The sequence below is a fragment of the Vombatus ursinus genome, unplaced genomic scaffold (assembly GCF_900497805.2).
Source record: "Vombatus ursinus unplaced genomic scaffold, bare-nosed wombat genome assembly UNPS02014814.1, whole genome shotgun sequence".
NCBI classification, from domain to species: domain Eukaryota; kingdom Metazoa; phylum Chordata; class Mammalia; order Diprotodontia; family Vombatidae; genus Vombatus; species Vombatus ursinus.
Window position 1 is genome coordinate 13172263 of NW_020954592.1, and position 20728 is coordinate 13192990.

The window sequence follows — 20728 nt, forward strand, 5'->3', positions numbered from 1 at the left end:
TCAGTACCTGGATGAGAGTTTGGCAGTGGGGAAATTGACATTGAAACCTGTTTAAAATAGAAAAAACAAACAAACTGGGATTTGGAATTTGCCCCCAGTTTAACACACTATGAAAAAAATATCTACACAAAAGGGAAATATAGTAAACTTTTCTGAAATAATTCTGAAATAATTCTAGCTAATCAAATACTCTAGTGAATGGTAAATGGTACCATATCCAGCCTCACATACTTCTAGCTGTGTGACCCTGGGCAAGTCACTGAACCTCTGTAAGCCTCAGTTTCTTCAACTGTAAAATGGAGTTAATAAAAGCACCTATCTCCCAGGGTTGTTATGGGGATCAAATGAGATATTTGTAAAATGCTTAGCACAATGCCTGGTACAAAGTATATGCTTAATAAATAATTGTTTCCTTCCTTCCTAGACATCTAAATTTATTTTTTTAGATGGTAAATATAACAGCACTCATTAAAAAGAGGCAAATATTTAATTCCTAAACTATATGTACATTAGAAACTGGGACAGAAGAAGGGAAAGGTCATGAATGAGAAGTGAATTAATTTGATTATTTGTGTGGTCCAGATCAATACTACTCAGCTTCCACTGAGACAGCCTGCCTGAAGACAGCTGGTATACATGCACATTTTAAAGAATTAGAATATAATAAAAATACATAGAACCAAAACTATACTAAGTCAAGTTTATTTTTGGGTGTGACAATTTAGGAGGCCATGGTGTTGTAGAAAAAGATTAGATCTGAAGTCGAGCCTTTCATCTATTACATGGGGTTAATCATATTTGCCTTGTCTATTTCACAGGGTTGATCAGAGGATCAAATGAGATGGCATTTATAATGCTCTTTGTAAATCACAGCATACAATATAAATGTCAGCTCTCATCATTAGCATTAATGAAATCAAATGCTGTATTATAAAAGTATAGAGATTCTGGCTAATAGAGATTTCTGATTAATAGAATACTGAATAACAGAATTTGCTGTTCACTTTCTTACTTGGAGATGGTACTATGGATTTTGGTTTCCTGAGCATTAATGTGTATGCTAGGATTCTGGTACTTGGGGTAGTTGTGAATATAAGAGGTAGGAGTAGGGATGATTTACTGGCAGATTCACTGAAGCACCTATAAGGTATTGTTATAGTATATTCTAGGGCCTTTAATGAGTCAGTCTTGTGAAATTTACAACACATCTGAATAACCACAGACATTCAGGTTCTCCATAGTTATATTTAGTTCCTGACTTAAAGGACTTGTTTATAGAGGTGATGGTTTACCCTGTATCAGTCATTCACTCTTGCCTGGTTCCCAAGGTTCACTCCCATAACCTAATGAATAATGTGGTTGGGCATAAGGGTTATGGATTACATGAAAAGAAGGGTTCAAAACATTTCATGGCCATCCTTTTTGTTTCTGAACCTTCATTCTTCTATGAAAATTTCCCACAGTGTAGACATAGGAAAACTGCTCCATGTTCAATTTTTAAAAAAGTTTGGGAGGCAGCTAGGTGGCACAGTGGATAGAGCACCGGTCCTGGATTCAGGAGGAGCTGAGTTCAAATCCGGCCTCAGACATACAACACTTACTAGATATGTGACCCTGGGCAAGTCACTTAACCCCATTGCCTAACCAAAAAAAAATTTTTTTTGTGCTCATATTATGTTGAAACAAGTCAAATCCAAAGTCACAGTGCTTCTAGAACTTTTTAAAATAAGCTTAGTTGTTGTTCAGTTGTTTCCAACTCTTTGTGACTCCTTGGGGTTTTCTTGGCAAAAATACTGGAGTGGTTTGCCATTTGCTTTTCCATCTCATTTTACAGATGAGGAAACTGAGGCAACCAGAGTTAAGTGACTTGCCCAGGGTCACATAGGTAGTAAATGTCTGAGTCAGATTTGAACTCAAGAAGTCTTCCTGACTCCAGGCCTGGTACACTGTGCCACCCAGCTGCCCCTTAAAATGAGCTATCACACTGTATAAGGGCTGTATATTACACTATGTAAGATCAGATCATTGAAATGTATCTGCTAGTTAACATTAAGCATGCACTAAGATTTTGTTCAGTCAGATATTATTTCAGATACCTTAATTTTTTCAAATGCAGACAAATTAAAACTCATGTTTTCTTAGCTTTTTGCTAATGCTCCCTCAAAAGGAAAATGTAATTTTTCTCTTCACTCTCCTTTCTCCTAAAACAGAACAACGGAACCGAGGCGATCCCCGAGAACAAAGAGTAACTGTTCCACTTTCTGTGGTGGCACCCCCACTTCCTTCTTTACCTGCATCCTGCGGCAGGAAGAGGCTTGAGCTTAAGGACCGGCACTTTCTAGCGGTAAGAATTTCTGCCCATGGGCAGCTGTTTAGTTGAGTGACCATGTATTGGTATGGATCTATCATGTAGTTCTAAACAGGTAGTCTAAGTGACTGGTTGGCATGGGCACCTCTGCTCTTCTGTCAGGATGGGTACCATGATTGATTGAGGGACACCTGTAAACAAAAGACTCTGGTTTTTTTTCTCTCTGTCTTTTATTTCCTTGAAGATTAATCCCACCAGTTAAGAGTGATAGAGATAACTGACATGACAGGTTAAGGTACCAGGGATGATAGGTAATTGTAATAAAAAATATCATGTACAGTTAGGAGAATGTTTGGGAAAAGCTAAGAGAAGTTTGGAATAATGTATTAAGTAGGAGACAGACATAATATAAAGATAAGACTATTACTCTTTAAAAAGTAATAATGGTAATTTTGTAACAACATAGTTTTTAGTTTTACAAGATGGGGAAACATTTTCAGGCAACAGATCTACCACCCTGATTAGTGTGCTAATATAATCATTGTTGTATGCTGAATTTCTCAACACTTCCAGGAAGTCTGGATGTTACTGTCTTTTGTCAATGCCCTATAGTCTGACCTATGGATCAAGCAGTGGGATTATATACTGGCATCATTATGGGAAGCCTGAATAAACTCATCATCAGCAAGGGCTATTCACTACAAGATTTTCTGGCCTTTGAGTTTTAAAGATACCTCCACAGAATGAGAATAATGAAGACCTGGACACTTAGGGGTTTAAAGGTGATAAAGTAGAGAGAGTGAAGGGTTTGGAATCAAGAAGACCTAAATTCAACTCCTGTTTCAGACATTTACTTAGCTTTGTGAACCCAGGCATCCCAATCTGTCTCAGACTCAATTTCTTCCTCTGTAAAATGAGGAGGTTGGACTTGATAGCTTGTAAGTCCCTTCCAACTCTAAATATATGATCCTGAAATCCTTAGGATCATGAGAAAATAGGAATATCACAAGTAGCAATGTCCTAATCTTTAAATAACTGTTGAACCCCATATTACTCTACAAAGAGCCTTGTACTTTTTTGACCAGGTGCCATATAGCTCTAAAGTCTATGATCCCTACATTGTGTGGGTTTCTGTACTACCATCTTTGATACCAGTGCTGTGAGTATAAGGATAGGAGAACAGTGAGAGTAATGGGTGCACAGTTGAAATAAAATGAATGTAACCACAGTCCTGCCAGTAGGGAAGGTCTGTGAGAGATCATATAGTCCTACCACATTTAAGTCTTCCGTGATGATATGCAAAAGGGAGAAGTTACTAGGGATGTGATACTACTAGTTTCCCAGTGGGTGCGTCCCTAAATGAAAGTATCAAGTCCTACTCAGTAGCATCTCCATTAAAGAACTCAACTCTCAGCGAAAGGACACTCTTTTCATGATTTGATGACAAATGGAAGAAATTCCCTGACCTCCACATGACATTTAAATTACTCTGGATGCATATACATAATTTCTGACATGTTATACTACTTCTACATTGCACTCTCTGACCTGCTTCACTGGAGAAGTAATCAAATATTATAACTGTCTCTAGCGACACTTTTGCAAGGGGATAGAGGTGGGGCAATGGGGAGGGGAAGTTCTTGAATGTCATGGGCTGACCCACTTGTTTTCCTCCCCTCGTTTGTACAGCCACCTCCTCCTGTGGCTAGAGCCCTTGGCTGACTGCCAGTTTCATACACTCTTTAGACCCATTTTCAGTCAACGATTAGTCCCAGTTGTAAAAGGACCGAACTTTCCTCACAGATGGGAAAGCCCACCATAAAGACCACCACTGAGAGAAACCTCCTGCCCCCCCTTCTTTAGTGACCACTTCAAAGTAACCCCCTGGCTCCCACAAGTGGGAGGAGTGGTACTTAGTTTATTCACACTTAATTTGAACCAGAGATTCTTCAAGTAAAACTTGCAGGAAACCAAACTTGCCAATTTAGATGAACAAAATGCTTGCGAACTGAAAAAGCAGTGAGAGTAGCAAAGATCTCATTAGCATGGAATTCCCTCAACAGGGTTGGTCTTATAGGTAGACAGAGGATGCAACTGCCTAAATGACATGATTTCAAGAGATGAAGGAACCTCCCCCCCCGAATATATATTGTTCATCTAGCCCACCAATGTCTGCAATTTTATAAGAGATTCTTTTGTTCCTTGTTAAAATACAACTGCCCTTGAGAGACATAACATATTAAGCCATATCAGTGATTTATATCATAGTGTAAATGAGTTTCTGAGTTCCAAATAATGGAAAGGAAAGAATAAACAGAAACTTTGGAGGGTGGAGGGGACACCATAGAGCAGAGGTTCTTGATCTGGGGTCTGCAGACTTTAAAAAATATATATTTTTACAACTACTGAAATATAATTGGTTTCTTTTGTAATTCTATACATTTTATTTTATACATTTAAAAAACATCATTCTAAGAAGGGATCCTTAGGCTTCACTAGATGTCCAAAGGGGTTAATGACACAAAAAGGTTAAGGATCCTTGCTATATGTGGGGACAAAAGGGAACCTTGGGGAACCTTGAAAACAAATGTTTGCTACTTTGAAGTTTTTTAGCTAGGTCCCTGACAACCCCACTAAAATCTATGCCTCCAGAGCTAAAGGACTTTAAAAGTTTGGGTCTGGCCTGGCTGGATTATAAATGTGCCACATCTGTAATGAAAAAAAAATTTTTTTTTTTCTCACGAGCCACAGTTTCTCAGCAAGCGCATGAAAGCAATTGCTTAGCAAGCTTTAATCCACATGATCGGCCTCCATCCTAGAAAAAACATTTTTAAGTGGCATGTATGCTATTTATTTAGGAATGAGGGCAGAAGATTTCAGCAGAGAGGTTTTATATAGTAAGAGTGGCTAGAGCATTAAACTTGAAGTTAGAAGGGCTTGAGTTTAAATTCCACATCAAAAACTTAGTAGTTATGTAACCCTGGGCAAATAGCATAACCTTTCCAGTCACTCTCTCCATCTATAAAATGGAGATAATAACTCCTACCTCATAGAGCTGTAGTGAGTTGCAAATGGGATAACATGTGTAAAATATTTTGCAAACCTGTGCCTTAGGAAGATTACTTTGTCAGGTGAGTGGAGGGTGCAGTATCACAGGAGAGAAAAGGGTGTATTTGAGACATGTCACAAAAATAAAAATCAATAGGCATGGCAACAGATTAGATATGGAGAGGGTGGGGGCAGCTAGGTGGTGCAGTGGATAGCGCACCAGCCCTGGAGTCAGGAGGACCTGAGTTCAAATCTGGCCTCAGACACTTGACACTTGACACTTACTAGCTGTGTGACCCTGGGCAAATCACTTAACCCCATTACTTATCAAAAAAAAAAAAAAAGAGAGAGAGACAAGGATGATACTTAGGTTGCAAGCCTGGGGGACTTGGAGGATAGTGCTACCTTGGACCATATTAAGAAAGTTTGAGGGCAGCTAGGTGATGCAGTGGATAGAGCATCAGCTCTGGAGTCAAGAGGACCTGAGTTCAAATCCAGCCTCAGACACATAATACTTACTAGCTGTGTGACTCTGGGCAAGTCACTTAACCCCAATTGCCTCACCAAAAAAAAAAAAAGAAAAGAAAGAAAGTTTGGAAGAAGGGAGGGTTTGAGGAGAAAGATGAGTTCAGTTTTGGACATAATAATTTTAACGTCTATAAGACTTTCAGTTTGAGACATCTACTATGCCATTGGCAATGCAAGACTGGAGGTCATCAGAGACATTAGGGCTGGATAAGTAGATTTGAGAATTATTAACATAGAGATGATGATTTAATCAATCCATGGAAGCTGATGAAATCACTAAATGAAATAATATAGAGGGAGAGCCCAGATAGAGAGTTCTGTGGGACACTCACAGTTACCAGTGGTGACCTAGATGGAAATCTAGCAAAAGAGACTGGGAAGAAAAGCAGGAGAGAATAGTATCATAAAAACATAGAAAGAAGAGAGTATCAAGAAGAAGAGGATAATTAACAGTGTCAACAGCTGTGAGAGGTCAGAGGTCAAGAAGGATGAGGATTGAGAAAAGGCTATTGGATTTGGGAATGAGAAGATCATTGGTAACTTTGAAGAGACTAGTTTTGGTTGAATGAGGAAGTCAGAAGCCAGACTGCAAAGAGTTAAAGAGAGAGAGAAAAGGAAGTAGAGGCACCTCTTGTAGATGGCCTTCTCAAGGAATTTAGTCATAAAAGGGAGGAGAGATATGGGAATCTAGCAGGGATAGATGGAGGGGGAGAGGGAGGGATTGAAGATGGAAGAAGCATGGACATGTTTGTAGGCAGTAGAAAAGTGACTAGCAGACTGGGAGAGTCTGAAGATAAGTGAGGGAGTGGGGATGACTGAGGCAGCAAACTGTTGAAGAAATTTCAGATGGAATGGGATCATTTGTGTATTTGAAGGGCTTCACTCTGCAGTAATCCATACAAGTCTTCCCAGGTTTCTCCAAAGCTATCCCTTTCATCATTTCTTATAGCACAGAAACATGCCATTACATTCATATACCATAATTTGTTCAGCTATTCCCCTTAGTTTCTAGCTCTTTGCAACAAAAAAAGAGCGCTGTAGGTACTTTTCTGCATATGCATCTTTTTCTTCTTTTAAAAAATCTTTTTGGGGTATAAGCCTTGAAGTGGTATTGCTGGGCCAAAGAGTATACACAGTTTAGTGACTTTTAGGAAACCATCCAGAAGCATAGCCAAGATTTTGCAGTTTTGTTGATAAGAACCAGTACCTTCATTCGAACTCTATTACTGGCAGCAGGAAAGCCAAATCTGTGATTCAAGCTCAATAGATATCACATTTTTCAGAAGCTTCTCAGTATCTCATCCTGCATTAGACTCCCAAGTACAGTCCCTAGCCCTCTACAGTAAGACTTGGGAACAGTAGTTGCATTAGATCTTAGCCTTGAAGGAAAGATATGCATGCCCCTGAGATGGAAACCTTATTTGATGTATAACAAGGACCACAGATTCAAGAGAGAAAATCAGGACCTCAGGTTTAAATAGAGTTTTCATTTTATCCCCCCAAACTCTGACAAAAAGCACAACCTGTCTTCTACAATTTCATTTTAAGTTTGGGTCATCATCCAATGTAAGGATATTAAGCATATTTCTGGGAATGGGTTGGTCAATACTATGTCAAAACTATTTTTGGGAACTCCTTAAATCCAATGGTTTAGATAATCAGAGCTATTAGCGAGTGGGAATAATTTTTCTGCAGAGGTAGAATTCCTAACTTGGGTATAGGCCAATTTCTTCAGAATTCAAAGTGGCGAGCCATGAAATCCCAGATGATCTTTACAGACATTGCTGGGGAGACTGGACACACTGCCATTCTGACATTTGCTGGAGCTAGAGTAGCACGCATTACTTAGTCTAGAGTACAGAAAATTAGGGTGATGGAAAGATAAACCTAATAATTTTGTTTTGCTTTGTTTTTGCTTTTTGGTGAGGCAACTGGATTTAAGTGACTTGCCCAGGGTCACAAAACTAGTGTCAAATTTCTGAGGCTGGATTTGAACTCAGGTCCTCCTGACTTCAAGGCCAGAGCTCTACCCACTGTACCACCTAGCTGCCCCCAGAACTTAACAATTTTTATGACTGCAGCAAGCTTCACTAAATATCATTGTAGCAGGCAGCACTAAAACACCTTAAATCAATTTATCAAGACAAATTCAGTTGAATGAGTGGGGGAGACAAAGACTCCAGGTCATAGTGGGAAGGCAGCAAAGAATCACTAGACCATCTAGTAGCTTCCTATTTTATTAATCTTGATAAGTAGATGTTAAACTCATTCATTTCTAAGATTCTAAGGAATGGAAGTGATATCAATCCCCTTCTGAGACCTTAGGGGCAAGTCCCAGGTCATCCCACTCTAGTTAAGGCTTTGGTGCGATTGAAGTCTTTAACTTTGAGGTTGGAAGTAAACTTATTTTCACACACTGGAATTACAATGTCATGCTTTTCCAAACTAGGTGAAATTAGGTCCTGTTTTCCCCTAATCTAGGAGGAAATGTCAAAAAAAATATAGGGCATTTTAAAGATCTAACAGATCATTAATGATTGAAAGCTTGTCCCTTTTACAAACTAACAAATTGTAGCAACAAAGAGATTTTAAGAAAAAAAAAAGACATAGAACACAAGTATAATTACCTTCACACCAGACAGACTAAGGGAGAAAACACTAGGTCTTGAGTATAGCAAGTATTTAATAAATGTTCATTAAAATGAGTTGAAATAAGTAGCAGAAGGCACCATAGTCAATACTCAAGCCTCTTTGGCCACAGTCCAGCTATGTGACCACTCACTCTAGTAATTCCACATATTCAAGATATTCAAGAAATGTGTCTTCAGAGCAGCTATAATCAGAGAAAAAAGTAGACAAGTTACAAAGCATATAACAGTTTAAAAATATAGTTCAGAGAGCAGTAGAAATGGAAGGAATTTCAGAGACAATTAAGTCCAACCCCCTTATGTTATAGATCAGAAAACTGGTGCCCAGTGAAATGATTTATCCTGGTTTGCACAGGTAGTGTGAACACAGCCTAGTATCTGAACCTTGGTTCTCTCCACTGCTTACCATGCTACCCTCTTAGGTAAGCTAGTGAGCTCTTTGTCCTCAGAAGCTAGATTATACCAGTGGCATCCTTGACAGATGATTTTTTTTTTTGTATTTTTTTAGTGAGGCAATCAGGATTAAGTGACTTACCCAAGGTCACACAGCTAGTACATGTCAAGTGTTTGGTCTGAGGCCGGATTTGAACTCACGTCCTCCTGACTTCAGGGCCGGTGCTCTATCCACTGTGCCACCTAGCTGCCCCCAGATGATTTCTACAGATGTCAATGAAAGGGAACATAATCCGTGAACCCCATCAATGGTCAGGAACCCATTACACTATTTAATGATCCTCAGTATCTGCAGAAGGTTCTATTTAATGGAAGAACTTCCAATTACATTACGTACAGTGGGGAACATGCTGGACTTTTGGGCTGGGAGAGATATAGATTTAAATTCTGGCCCTGACACTTACTAGCTGAGTGAACCTAATCATTTCATTCTCTGAGCCTCAACTTCCTTATTTATAAAATGGGTATAATAATATTTTCTCTAGCTTAAAAGTTTGTTGTGAGGAAAGCATGTTGAAAAACCTAAAGTTCCATATACACACATATATTCTTTATATATGTGTGTGTGTGTATATATATATATATATGTATGCAAGTTAATAAAAAACAAAGCAAAACTGGATTCTTTCCTACTATAGTTTTCTCTTGTTTTATTTTAAATAAAAAAGATGATAATGAGCCAATTGTTATCCTTCATTTAAGAAACCTTCATATCATAACACTCTCTCTAAAGCCTTTATTACATGCTAAATAAAACTCCAACTTCTTTGCCTAGCCTTCAAGAAAGGCCTTTCATGATCTGGCTTCATTCTACCTTTCAGACCTTATCACCTGATACTCCTTTATGCTCCAGCCAAATTCATCAGTCTTGAAAATAGGATCTGTGCTTTCCCAGCTCTGTGCCTTTACTATTACAATTCCTTCTGTCCTCTTTCTCATCTCTACCTATCAAAATCCAACTCATCCTTCAAGGCCTAGTCAAAATGCCACCTCCAATAATAAGCTTTACCAAATCCTCCCAGCCAGAAGTTATCTCTACCTTCTCTGAATTTCTATAGTACATTTGTTCATCCCTCTCCTAGGGTACTTATATTGTCTGTGCACTTATCTTTATTACTGTATTATTTGAAATACCTAAATACTTTGTTATGCCTAAATAGTTATTGAATATTAATTGAACGCCATTGTTAAAGCACCCTTTGATCTTCTCTGAGTTGATTATGGCTTCTATGACATGTCCTCACATGTCTAACTTGTCGATCCTCAAATTACCTATATAGCTTTCCATTGAAGTCTCCCCAAGTTCTCCATGTTCTTATTATATAGACTGATGTACAGCAGAAATTTGAAGAAATTATCTGGATAATTCAAAGGAAAACAAAACCCTATAAATGAATACCTTTTTTCTCAATAATTTGGGGTTTTTCATTTGTATTTTTAAGGGAACATTTAATTTTAGCTTCAGTTTTCTATTTTATTTTTTGTGTAGGTGTCACAGGTAATACAAATCTCAGACCTTTAATCTAAATGTTAACCAAAGAGGTCTGGTTAATGTTAAGTCTTGTGATGAAGAAATATCTAGCATTTAAGGTTGAAGAAATATCTAGCATTTAAGGCTTTGAGGTGTACAAAACACTTTATAAATATCTTCTCATTTGATCCTCACAACAACCCTGGGAGGTAAGTATTGTATTTATGCCATTATACAGATGAGGAAACTAAAACTGAGACCCCAAATACAGCACTTTCTCTACTGCACCAGAGGCATATTAATTTGATTTAGAAAGGTGATATGTTGCAAATTTTCCATTTATTTTGGCATAATTGAACAGCTGGCTATGAAATAACACTCTTTACATTTATAAACGATATTCTTAATCTGGTTCTTGCTCCTCTTGTATATTTTGGTACTTCTGCTATATGAGTAACTTCCACAGAAATCAAAACAAATCTGGGTGTATATGGTATGGGAATACTTAATTTTTTTTTCTTCTGTGGGTTGTGTTTATATTTAAATCTGGCTGGGGAAGTCTCAACATGCTACATTTTTTCCCATCTGCATCTGGCCTGAATTATTATTTGAAGGGTTTAACTCAACTTTAGGATTGACTGAAACAGCTGCCCAGTTACCATTCGCATCTGAGCCTTCCAGCTGAGCATAAGGGGTAGAGGGTGATAAAGAATGGTTAGAACCATTCATTCTTCTGACTTATCCGCTCTACTACCATCATTCAGTTGGAGATATCTGTGTCATTTTGAAGTTCAAAGAGAATTTTTCCCACATACTTCAAAGTCTCCTTTGCCTTTGTTCTATTTATTTATTTATTTATTTAGGAGCTAGTGGCTTTTGAGTGTGGAAGGAGCTAAGCAGCCCTCGGTATTAGATACACTAATTGGCAGAGCTGACAGAAGAGGATGAATAAGATCGTTACTGGAATTAACATCACAGTGACCCTGGTCAAGTGGGATGTGTTTTCTGCCCTTTTTGAAACTGCAGAACAGTTCCACTGAATGATGGGCCCAGATAGTTACTTGTAATAATTTCTGCCCCAGGCTCCCTGTTGCTACTTCTCTGGTCACATCATGAAAAATCAACTACAGCTGACTTTAATGTAGTATTCTAAAGCCCTGGGCAAATATAATGTACTAATATAATATATATTAATATATAATATAATAATAAATATAATGAATACCAAGTGATAGTATACACACACACACACACACACACACACACACACACACACACACACACAGACTGTACCTGTGAGGAAACTCCCTTTACCAATACAAAATAATACCTTCTCTGCAACTCAAAGTCTTAAAGAGTGGCCTCTCCACGTGACAGATAGATAGATAGATAGATAGATAAATAGACTTATGTATATATATGTGTAAATATGTGTGTGTATACACACATATATACATGTCTGTATGTCTATACATATATGTGTATGAGTGTATATGTACATATAAAATAACATTATTTAAAGGAGAAAACCAGCAACCAGATGATCCTACAGAACATCAGGGTCAGGGTGAGGGGGAAAACTCAGGTTAGGACTAACTTAGTACTTCTGCTACCTTTGGGAAAACTCCTTTCACTGCCTGATACCTCAGATTTTTATATCAATTACAGTGATATTTATGCTTCACCCTCCAATGTGCTGTGATAAATAAATGACCTCATTTTTATATAGTGTTTTGAAGATATTAGAAGGTGTTACTCACTAAGAAGAAAATCTTGAATTTATTGTTTCTTTTGGTTTTGTTTCCACAAAAGTCTGCACATGCATTTATATATAATGTATATACATTGATTCCTATTGATTGGCAGGACCTTAGTGAACATCTAGTCCACCCTCTCCTTTTTCAGCTAAGACAAAGAGTGAAGAGAGGTGCAGAGACCTGTTCGCGTAACTCGTTAGTAGCTGAATTGGCACTGCCACCGGATTCCCAATGCAATGTTCTTGCCACTCTAATATATGCTGCTTCCCAGTGGCCCACATGGCACACCTGTGGAATAGAAATGGAACGAATGTTGTCACGCTTATTTTATATATGAGGACCCTAAGGCAGAAAGAAATTAGATGCTTGACCTGAGGTAGACCAGCCAGTCCGTGTTGGGGCCAGATCTAGAACCATGGTCTGCTCACTCCTAGATACCCCATAAACATTGATTCACCCTTCGAAGGCTTTGCTTCAGGATCTGAGTCCTTCCCACTTTCTATTAAATATCTTTCATAATAACTAGTAAAATTATATTAATAATTAACTCTGAAAGACAGATACTTGAATGTCATATGGTATCAGATCAGAAACAAAAGCTAGATTTTTACCTTTTCTGCTGAAATACATACAGGAGATAGATAGATAGATAGATAGATAGATAGATAGATAGATAGATAGACAGACAGACAGACAGACAGACAGATAGATTCTTTCTCCTATGCAGCCAGAGAAAGAATAGGAAAAACAGAGTGAGAAACCAAGCAGATGCATGTTGGTTGTTTTACTGTTGTTGTTCTTGTTGTTATTGTTTATCCTTCATTCTCGAAGAGGACCGTGACATCAAGAAGATGATGCCATCATGGTTTGCAAATGAATTGGATTTATGTGAGGGAGTGCTGTGCAAAGTCACCAGTCTCACTCTCTCCTCCAGAGCCATCTGGTTCTGGGCAAGATATAGCTCTGGATGACTAGAGATGGCTCCAGATGCAGTGGGAGACCTTGGCCTTTTTAAGTTAAGGTCTTTCCCAGTCTCAGTTTGACTGAGGCAATGCCCATTCAGTGATTAAGGCTAGGTAAGAAATGAAGGAGTTCTGCTTCTGGAAGCCAAGATGGCTGAGTAAAAAGGTAGTCGCTCTCACCCTCCCCTATCAACCTCTGAAAGCCCAGAAAATATAGCCCCAGGAAAAACCCTGGAACAGCTGAACCAGAAGAAAGATGGGGAGCAGCAGTACAGTAGCCCAGGTAGCTTGAGGGATTAATGGGAAAGGCCCCTAGAGTCCTGGGGGAAGGGGACCAATACTAAATGGGAGATGTCCCAGCCAGCTACCAGAAACCCCCACTTTAGCACACCAGGAGGACATCCTGAAACCCAGGTGGTAGAACAGGCAAACACCAATACTTGGACCTCCGAGTGACTTAGTGAGGGGGGGTGGGAACTGGTGGAAACCAACTCAGAAAACCACTAGGTACCTCGGCATTCTACAGCAAATAGGTCTCCCAGTGCCTCAGCAAAAATAAGGGAAGCAGCACTACAAAGGTCCCCAGGCAGATAAACACCCTGCAACATCCATCTGAAAGGAGCTGAAGAAAGCTAAAGGAAAGGAAAAGCAGGTAACCTAGAGTTGCCTGAAAGTTCCAGCCTTGTTGATTCCAGCCCAACACCAGGTAAACTGCCAGAACCCTACAGCCTCCAACTGCCAACATCGGAGGCCCCAGCACACAAAGCCAGTGACCAAGACCTAGGCTTCCAACACAAGTAGCCTGGGTCAGTGCCCTCTGCTCCCCAGCAGGAGAGCTCAGTCTTTTTAAAGGTCAGGAAATAAGCAAACACCATGAGTAAAAAGAAACATGCCATAGATTCATATTATAAGAACAGTGATGATCAAGGCAGAAATTCTGAAGAGGACAACATTGTCAACAAACCCACATCTGCAACCTCAGAAGGGAATATGAACTGGTCTGAAGCCCAAAAAGCCTTCTTACAAGAGCTCAAGAAGGATTTTAAAAGTCAAATGAGAGAGGTAGAAGAATCCTTAAAAAATACAATTGGCCAACTGGAAAAAAAGTACACTGAAGAAAACAAGTCCCTAAAAAATACAATTGGCCAAATGGGGAAGGAGGTACAAACTCTAATAGAAGAAAACAATGTTAAAAATTAGAATCGGGCAAATGGAAGCTAATGACTCTATGAGAGAGCAAGAATCAGTCAAACAGAAACAACAAAATGAAAAAATAGATGAAAACATAAAATATCTCATTGGTAAAACAACTGACCTGGAAAATTGATCCAGGAGAGACAATTTTAAAATTATTGGTCTACCTGAAAATCACAATGAAAAAAAGAGCCTGGACAGTATCTTTCAGGAAATCATAAAGGAAAACTACCCTGAAGTCCTAGAACCAGAAGGTAAAATAGCCATAGAAAAAAATTCACCAATCACCTCCTGAAAGAGATACCAAATTGAAAACACCAAGGAATATAGTAGCCAAATTCTAAAATTACCAGGTCAAAGAGAAAATACTGCAAGCAGCCAGAAAGAAACAATTTAAATATCATGGAACCACAGTCAGGATTACACAGGACCTTGCAGCTTCTACATTAAAAGACCATAGGACGTAGAACATGATATTCTGTAAGGCAAAGGAGGTTGGATTGCAACCAAGGATCAACTACCCAGCGAAAATGAGCATGATCTTTCAGGGGAGGAGATGGATATTCAACGAAATAGGGGACTTCCAAACCTTCCTGATAAAAAGACCAGAGCTCAACAGAAAATTTGATCTTCAAATACAAGACTCAAGAGAGACATAAAAAGGTAAATGGGACTGAGAGATACAATATGTTGTTAATAAGGGCAAACTGTTTACATCCCTACAAGGGAAGATGACACTTGCAACTCTTCAGAACTGTATTGTTATTACACCATGTTAAAGGAGTATACATAAAGGGGGTGGATATAAGTTGACTTTGATGTAATGATAAAAAAAAAAATCTAATCAAGTGGGTTAAATGGATCCAAGTAAGTGGATTAGTCTAATCTAAGAAAGTGTACTGAGAAAGGAGGAGGCAGACAAGGTTAAATTACATTACAGGAAAAGACACAAAAACCTATTACAGCAGAGGGAAAGAAGGGAGGGAGATGAGCATTATTTGAACCTTACTCTCATCAGATTTGGCTCAAGAAGGGAATAACATAATCAGTAGGGTATAGAAATCTAACTTGCCCTACAGGCAGTAGGAGGGAAAAGGGGAAAGAAAAGGGAGGGGGGATAGAAGGGAGGGAAGAAGCAGTAAGGGTAAAGGGGAAGAAAAGGGAAAGGGCTAATAGAAGGGAGATGGGAGTGGTCAAAAGCAAAACACTAGTGAGGAGGAAAAAGGAGAAAGGAGAAAGAAAAGCATGAACGGGTGAAGGATGGAGAAAAAGACAGAGATAGTAATCATAACTGTGAACGTGAATGGGATGAACTCTCCCATAAAACAGCAGAATGGATTAAAAACCATAATCCTACAACATGTTGTTTACAGGAAACACATCTGAAAAAGGGTAAAGGTAAAAGTCTGGGGCAGAATATATTATGCTTTAGCTGAAGTAAAAAAAGCAGGGGTAGCAATCCCAATCTCAGACAAAGCAAAAGCAAAAACAGATCTTATCAAAAGAGATAAGGAAGGAAACTACATCCTGCTAAAAGGCACCATAGACAATGAAGTTATATCATTACTAAACATCTATGCACCAAATGGTATAGCATCCAGAGTCTTAGAGGAGAAGTTCAGGGAGTTACAGGAAGAAACAGACAGCAAAACTATACTAGTGGGGGACGTCAACTTCTCCCTCTCTGAACTAGATAAATCTAACCACAAAATAAACAATAAATAAATAAACAAGAAGTTAAGGAGGTGAATAGAACATTAGAAAAGTTAGGTATGATAGACCTCTGGAGAAAACTGAATGGGGATAGAAAGGAATACACTTTTTTCTTGGCAGTACATGGCACATACCCAAAAACTGACCATGTACTAGTGCATAAAAACCTCACGATCCAATGCAGAAAGGCAGAAATATTAAATGCATCCTTTTCAGATCATGATGCAATAAAAATTATATGTAATAAAGGGCTATGGAAAGATAGACTAAAAAATAATTGGAAACTAAATAACCTAATCCTAAAAAATGATTGGGTCAAACAACAAATCATAGAAATAATCAATAATTTCATTCAAGAGAATGACAATAATGAGACAACATACCAAAACTTATAGGATGCAGCGAAAACAGTTCTTAGGGGAAGTTTTATATCTCTAAATGCTTACATAAATAAAATATAAAAAGAGGAGATCAATGAATTGGGCATGCAACTAAAAAAACTAGAAAAAGAACAAATTAAAAATCCTCAATTAAACACCAAATTAAAAATATTGAAAACCAAAGGAAAAATTAATAAAATTGAAATTAAGAAAACTATTGAACTAATAAACAACACTAAGAGTTGGTTTTATGAAAAAACCAATAAAATAGATAAATTGTTGGTTGATTTAATTAAAAAAAAAAGAAGAAAACCAAATTACTAGTATCAAGAATGAAAAAGGTGAATCTACCACCAAGGAAGAGGAAATCAAAACAATAATTAGGAACTATTTTGCCCAACTGTATGCCAACAAATTTGACAATCTTAGTGAAATAGATACATATTTACAAAAATATAAATTGCCCAGATTAACAGAAGAGGAAGTAAAATACTTAAGTAACCCCATCTCAGAAAAAGAAATTGAACAAGCCATTGATGAACTCCCTAAGAAAAAATCTCTAGGGCCAGATGGATTTACAAGCGAATTCTCTCAAACATTTAAAGAACAATTAATTCTAATACTATATAGACTATTTGGGAAAACAGGTAAAGAAGGAATCTTACCAGATTCTTTTTATGATACAAATATGGTGCTGATACCTAAACCAGGAAGAGTCAAAACAGAGAAAGAAAATTATAGACCAATTTCTCTAATGAATATAGATGCAAAAATTTTAAACAAAATATTAGCAAATAGATTACAGCAACTTATCACAAGAATAATATACTATGACCAGGTAGGATTTATACCAGGAATGCAGGACTGGTTCAATATTAGGAAAACCATCAGCATAATTGATCATATCAACACCAAAACTAACAGAAACCACATGATCATCTCAATAGATACAGAAAAAACTTTTGACAAAATACCCATTCCTATTAAAAACACTAGACAGCATAGGTATAAATGGAGTCTTCCTCAAAAAAATAAATAGCATCTACCTAAAACCTTCAGCAAGCATTATATGTAATGCGGACAAGCTAGAAGCATTTTCAGTAAGATCGGGAGTGAAACAAGCATGTCCATTATACCACTGTTGTTCAGCATCGTGCTGGAAACGTTAACTTTAGCAATAAGAGAAGAAAAAGAAATTGAGGTTATTAGAATAGGCAAAGAAGAAACAAAGCTATCATTCTTTGCAGATGACATGATGATATACTTAGAGAATCCTAGAGAATCAAGTAAAAAACTACTTGAAATAGTAAACACCTTTAGCAAAGTTGCAGGCTATAAAATAAACCCACATAAATCACTGGCATTTTTATATATTACCAACAAAGCCTAACAGCAAGAGATAGAAAGAGAAATTCCATTTAAAGTTACTGTAGACATTATAAAATATTTAGGAGTCTACTTCCCGAAACAAACCCAGGAACTCTATGAACACAATTACAAAACACTTTTCACACAAATAAAGTCAGATCTAAATAATTGGAAAAACATCAGTTGCTCATGGGTAGGCCGAGCTAATATAATAAAAATGACAATTCTACCTAAGCTAATTTACTTATTCAGTGCCACACCAATCAAACTACCAAAAAATTATTTTACAGAGTTAGAAAAAATAATAACAAGATTCATTTGGAAGAACAAAAGGTACAGAATATCAAGGGAACTGATGAAAAGAAATGCAGTGGAAGATGGCCTAGCCATTCCAGATCTTAAATTGTATTATAAAGCAGCAATCATCAAAACTGCTTGGTACTGGCTAAGAAATAGAGTGGTAGATCAGTGGAATAGGTTAAATATGCAAGGCACAGTAGTCAATGACTATAGTAATCTATTATTTGATAAACCCGAAGACCCCAGCTTCTGGATAAGAACCCACTCTTTGAAAAAAACTGCTGGGAAAACTGGAAAAGAGTATGGCAGAAACTAGGCATAGACCAAAATCTCACACCATATACCAAAATAAAGTCAAAATGGGTTCATGATTTAGATATAAAGGCTGATACTATAAGTAAACTGGGAGAACAAGGAATAGTTTACCTATCAGATCTATGGAGAACAGAAGAATTCATGACCAAACAGGAGATAGAGAATATTATGAAAAGCAAAATGGATAACTTTGATTACATTAAATTGAAAAGTTTTTGCACAAACAAAGCCAATGCAACTAAGATTAGAAGGAAGGCAGAAAATTGGGAAAGAATTTTTACTACCAGTCTCTCTGATAAGGGCCTCATTTCTAAAACATATAGAGAATTAAGTCAAATTTATAAGAATACAAGTCATTCCCCAATTGATAAATGGTCAAAGGATATGAACAGGCAGTTCTCAGATGAAGAAATTAAAGCCATCTATAGTCACATGAAAAAATGGTCTAAATCACTTATTGATTAGAGAACTGCAACTCAAAACAACTCTGAGGTACCACATCACACCTATCACACTGGCCAACATGACAAAACAGGAAAATGATAAATGTTGGAGAAGATGTAGGAAAGATGTAGGAAGATGTAGGAAAACTGGAACACTAATGCATTGTTGGTGGAGTTGTGAAATGATCCAATCACTTTGGAGAGCAATTTGGAACTATGCCCAAAGGGCTATAAAAATGTGCATACCCTTTGACCCAGCAATAGCACTTCTAGGATTATATCCCAAAGTACAAATGGGAAAAGGACCCACATGTACAAAAATATTCATAGCAGCTCTTTTTGTGGTGGCAAAGAATTGGAAATTGAGAGGATGCCCATCAATTGGGGAATGGCTGAACAGGTTGTGGTATATGAATGTAATGAAATACTATTGTGCTATAAGAAATGATGAAAAGACTGACTTCAGAAAAACCTGGAAAGACTTGTATGGTCTGATGCTGAATGAAGTGAGCAGAACCAAGAGAACATTGTACACAATAACAGCCACATTGGGTGATGACTCATATTGATAGACTTAACCTTTGCCAGCAATACAAGGATCAAAGACATCTCCAAAGGCCTTGTGATGGAAAATGCTATCCACATCCAAAGAAAGAACTATGGAATTTGAATGCAGATCGAAGCATACTATTTGCTATTTTTTTCTGTTGAGTTTTGTTTCCTCTTTCTGGTGGCTCCTCCTATTGGTTCTAATTTTTACTTACAATATCACTAATGTGAAAATATGTTTAATAGGAATGTATATGCATAGCCCATATCAGATTGTGCACCATCTTGGGGAGGATGGTGGGGAAGAAGGGGTAGAAAAATTTTAAACTCCATAGCATATGGAAGTGGTTGTTGATAAATCAAAATAAATTAATAAAAAAAAGAAATGAGGCAAAGAATGGCCTCTTTTACCTAGTCAAAAAAAAAAATCAATCTGGGAAGGGAAGACCCTCAGGGTTTCTGGCTAAAACAGAAATAATTGCTATTAACACTCACTCTGAGCCATAGGGGCCCAAACAATGAATGACTAAGTGAAGCTTGGGCTGGGACCTATTGTTGGCCAATCAATGAGAGCCTGAGTGATCTGGGTTTAAGGCAAGGTCCTTAACAAAGAAATGTAACCCATAAACCCCAAGATATCTTGTGAGGTTTCAGCGATCAAATTTATATTCCTTTGGGCAGAGCACCGACAGGTAAGGGTATGATTCCCTATGTGGACAGAGGGAGAGGAGGAAGGTAGAGAAGGAGGGAAAGAGAGAAACAGAGAGCGAGGAAAGGAAGAAAGGAGAGGGAGAGGGAAGAAAGAAAGGTAGGAAGGAAGGAAGAAAGGAAGAAGAAAAGAAGGGAGGGAGGGAAGGAGGGAGGGTAGGAAGAAGGGAGGGAGCTGTGTTGCCCAACTGAAACTGTCCAGTTGAGTCCCCAGTAGAGGGTCCCCAGCTACCACTACTCACAGGTTGTTGTTTGTCCTTCGTTCTCAAAAAGGACCATGACATTAGGAAAGTGATACCATGACTTGCAAGTGAATTGCATTTAAGTGAGGGAGGGCTGGGCAAAATCCCCAGCCTCATTCTCTCCTCCAGAGCCATCTGGGACCAATGTCAAGATATAGATCTAGATGACTAGAGATGGCCCTCTGCGTGTTGGAAAGATTCAATGATTTCTTAAAATAAAGTTTTAAAAATAACTTTCCTTCACTACCAACTAGAGTAATCATCCCATTGTGGTGCTCTCACTTTGGGAGAGGCAATGTGGTATAGGTAAAGTGAGAGGCAGCCTGATGCATTGGACTTAT

The 20728-nt window shown here is 37.9% G+C and overlaps 1 protein-coding gene across 1 annotated transcript in view; it reads left to right on the forward strand.

Moving 5' to 3' along the window:
- NHS (NHS actin remodeling regulator) overlaps positions 1-20728 on the forward strand; it is a 424713-nt gene that overhangs the window by 385210 nt on the left and 18775 nt on the right. The window contains exon 3 of the mRNA XM_027835426.1: positions 2211-2344. Within this exon, the coding sequence (XP_027691227.1) occupies positions 2211-2344 (134 nt within the window). The remainder of the gene's footprint in view (positions 1-2210; positions 2345-20728) is intronic.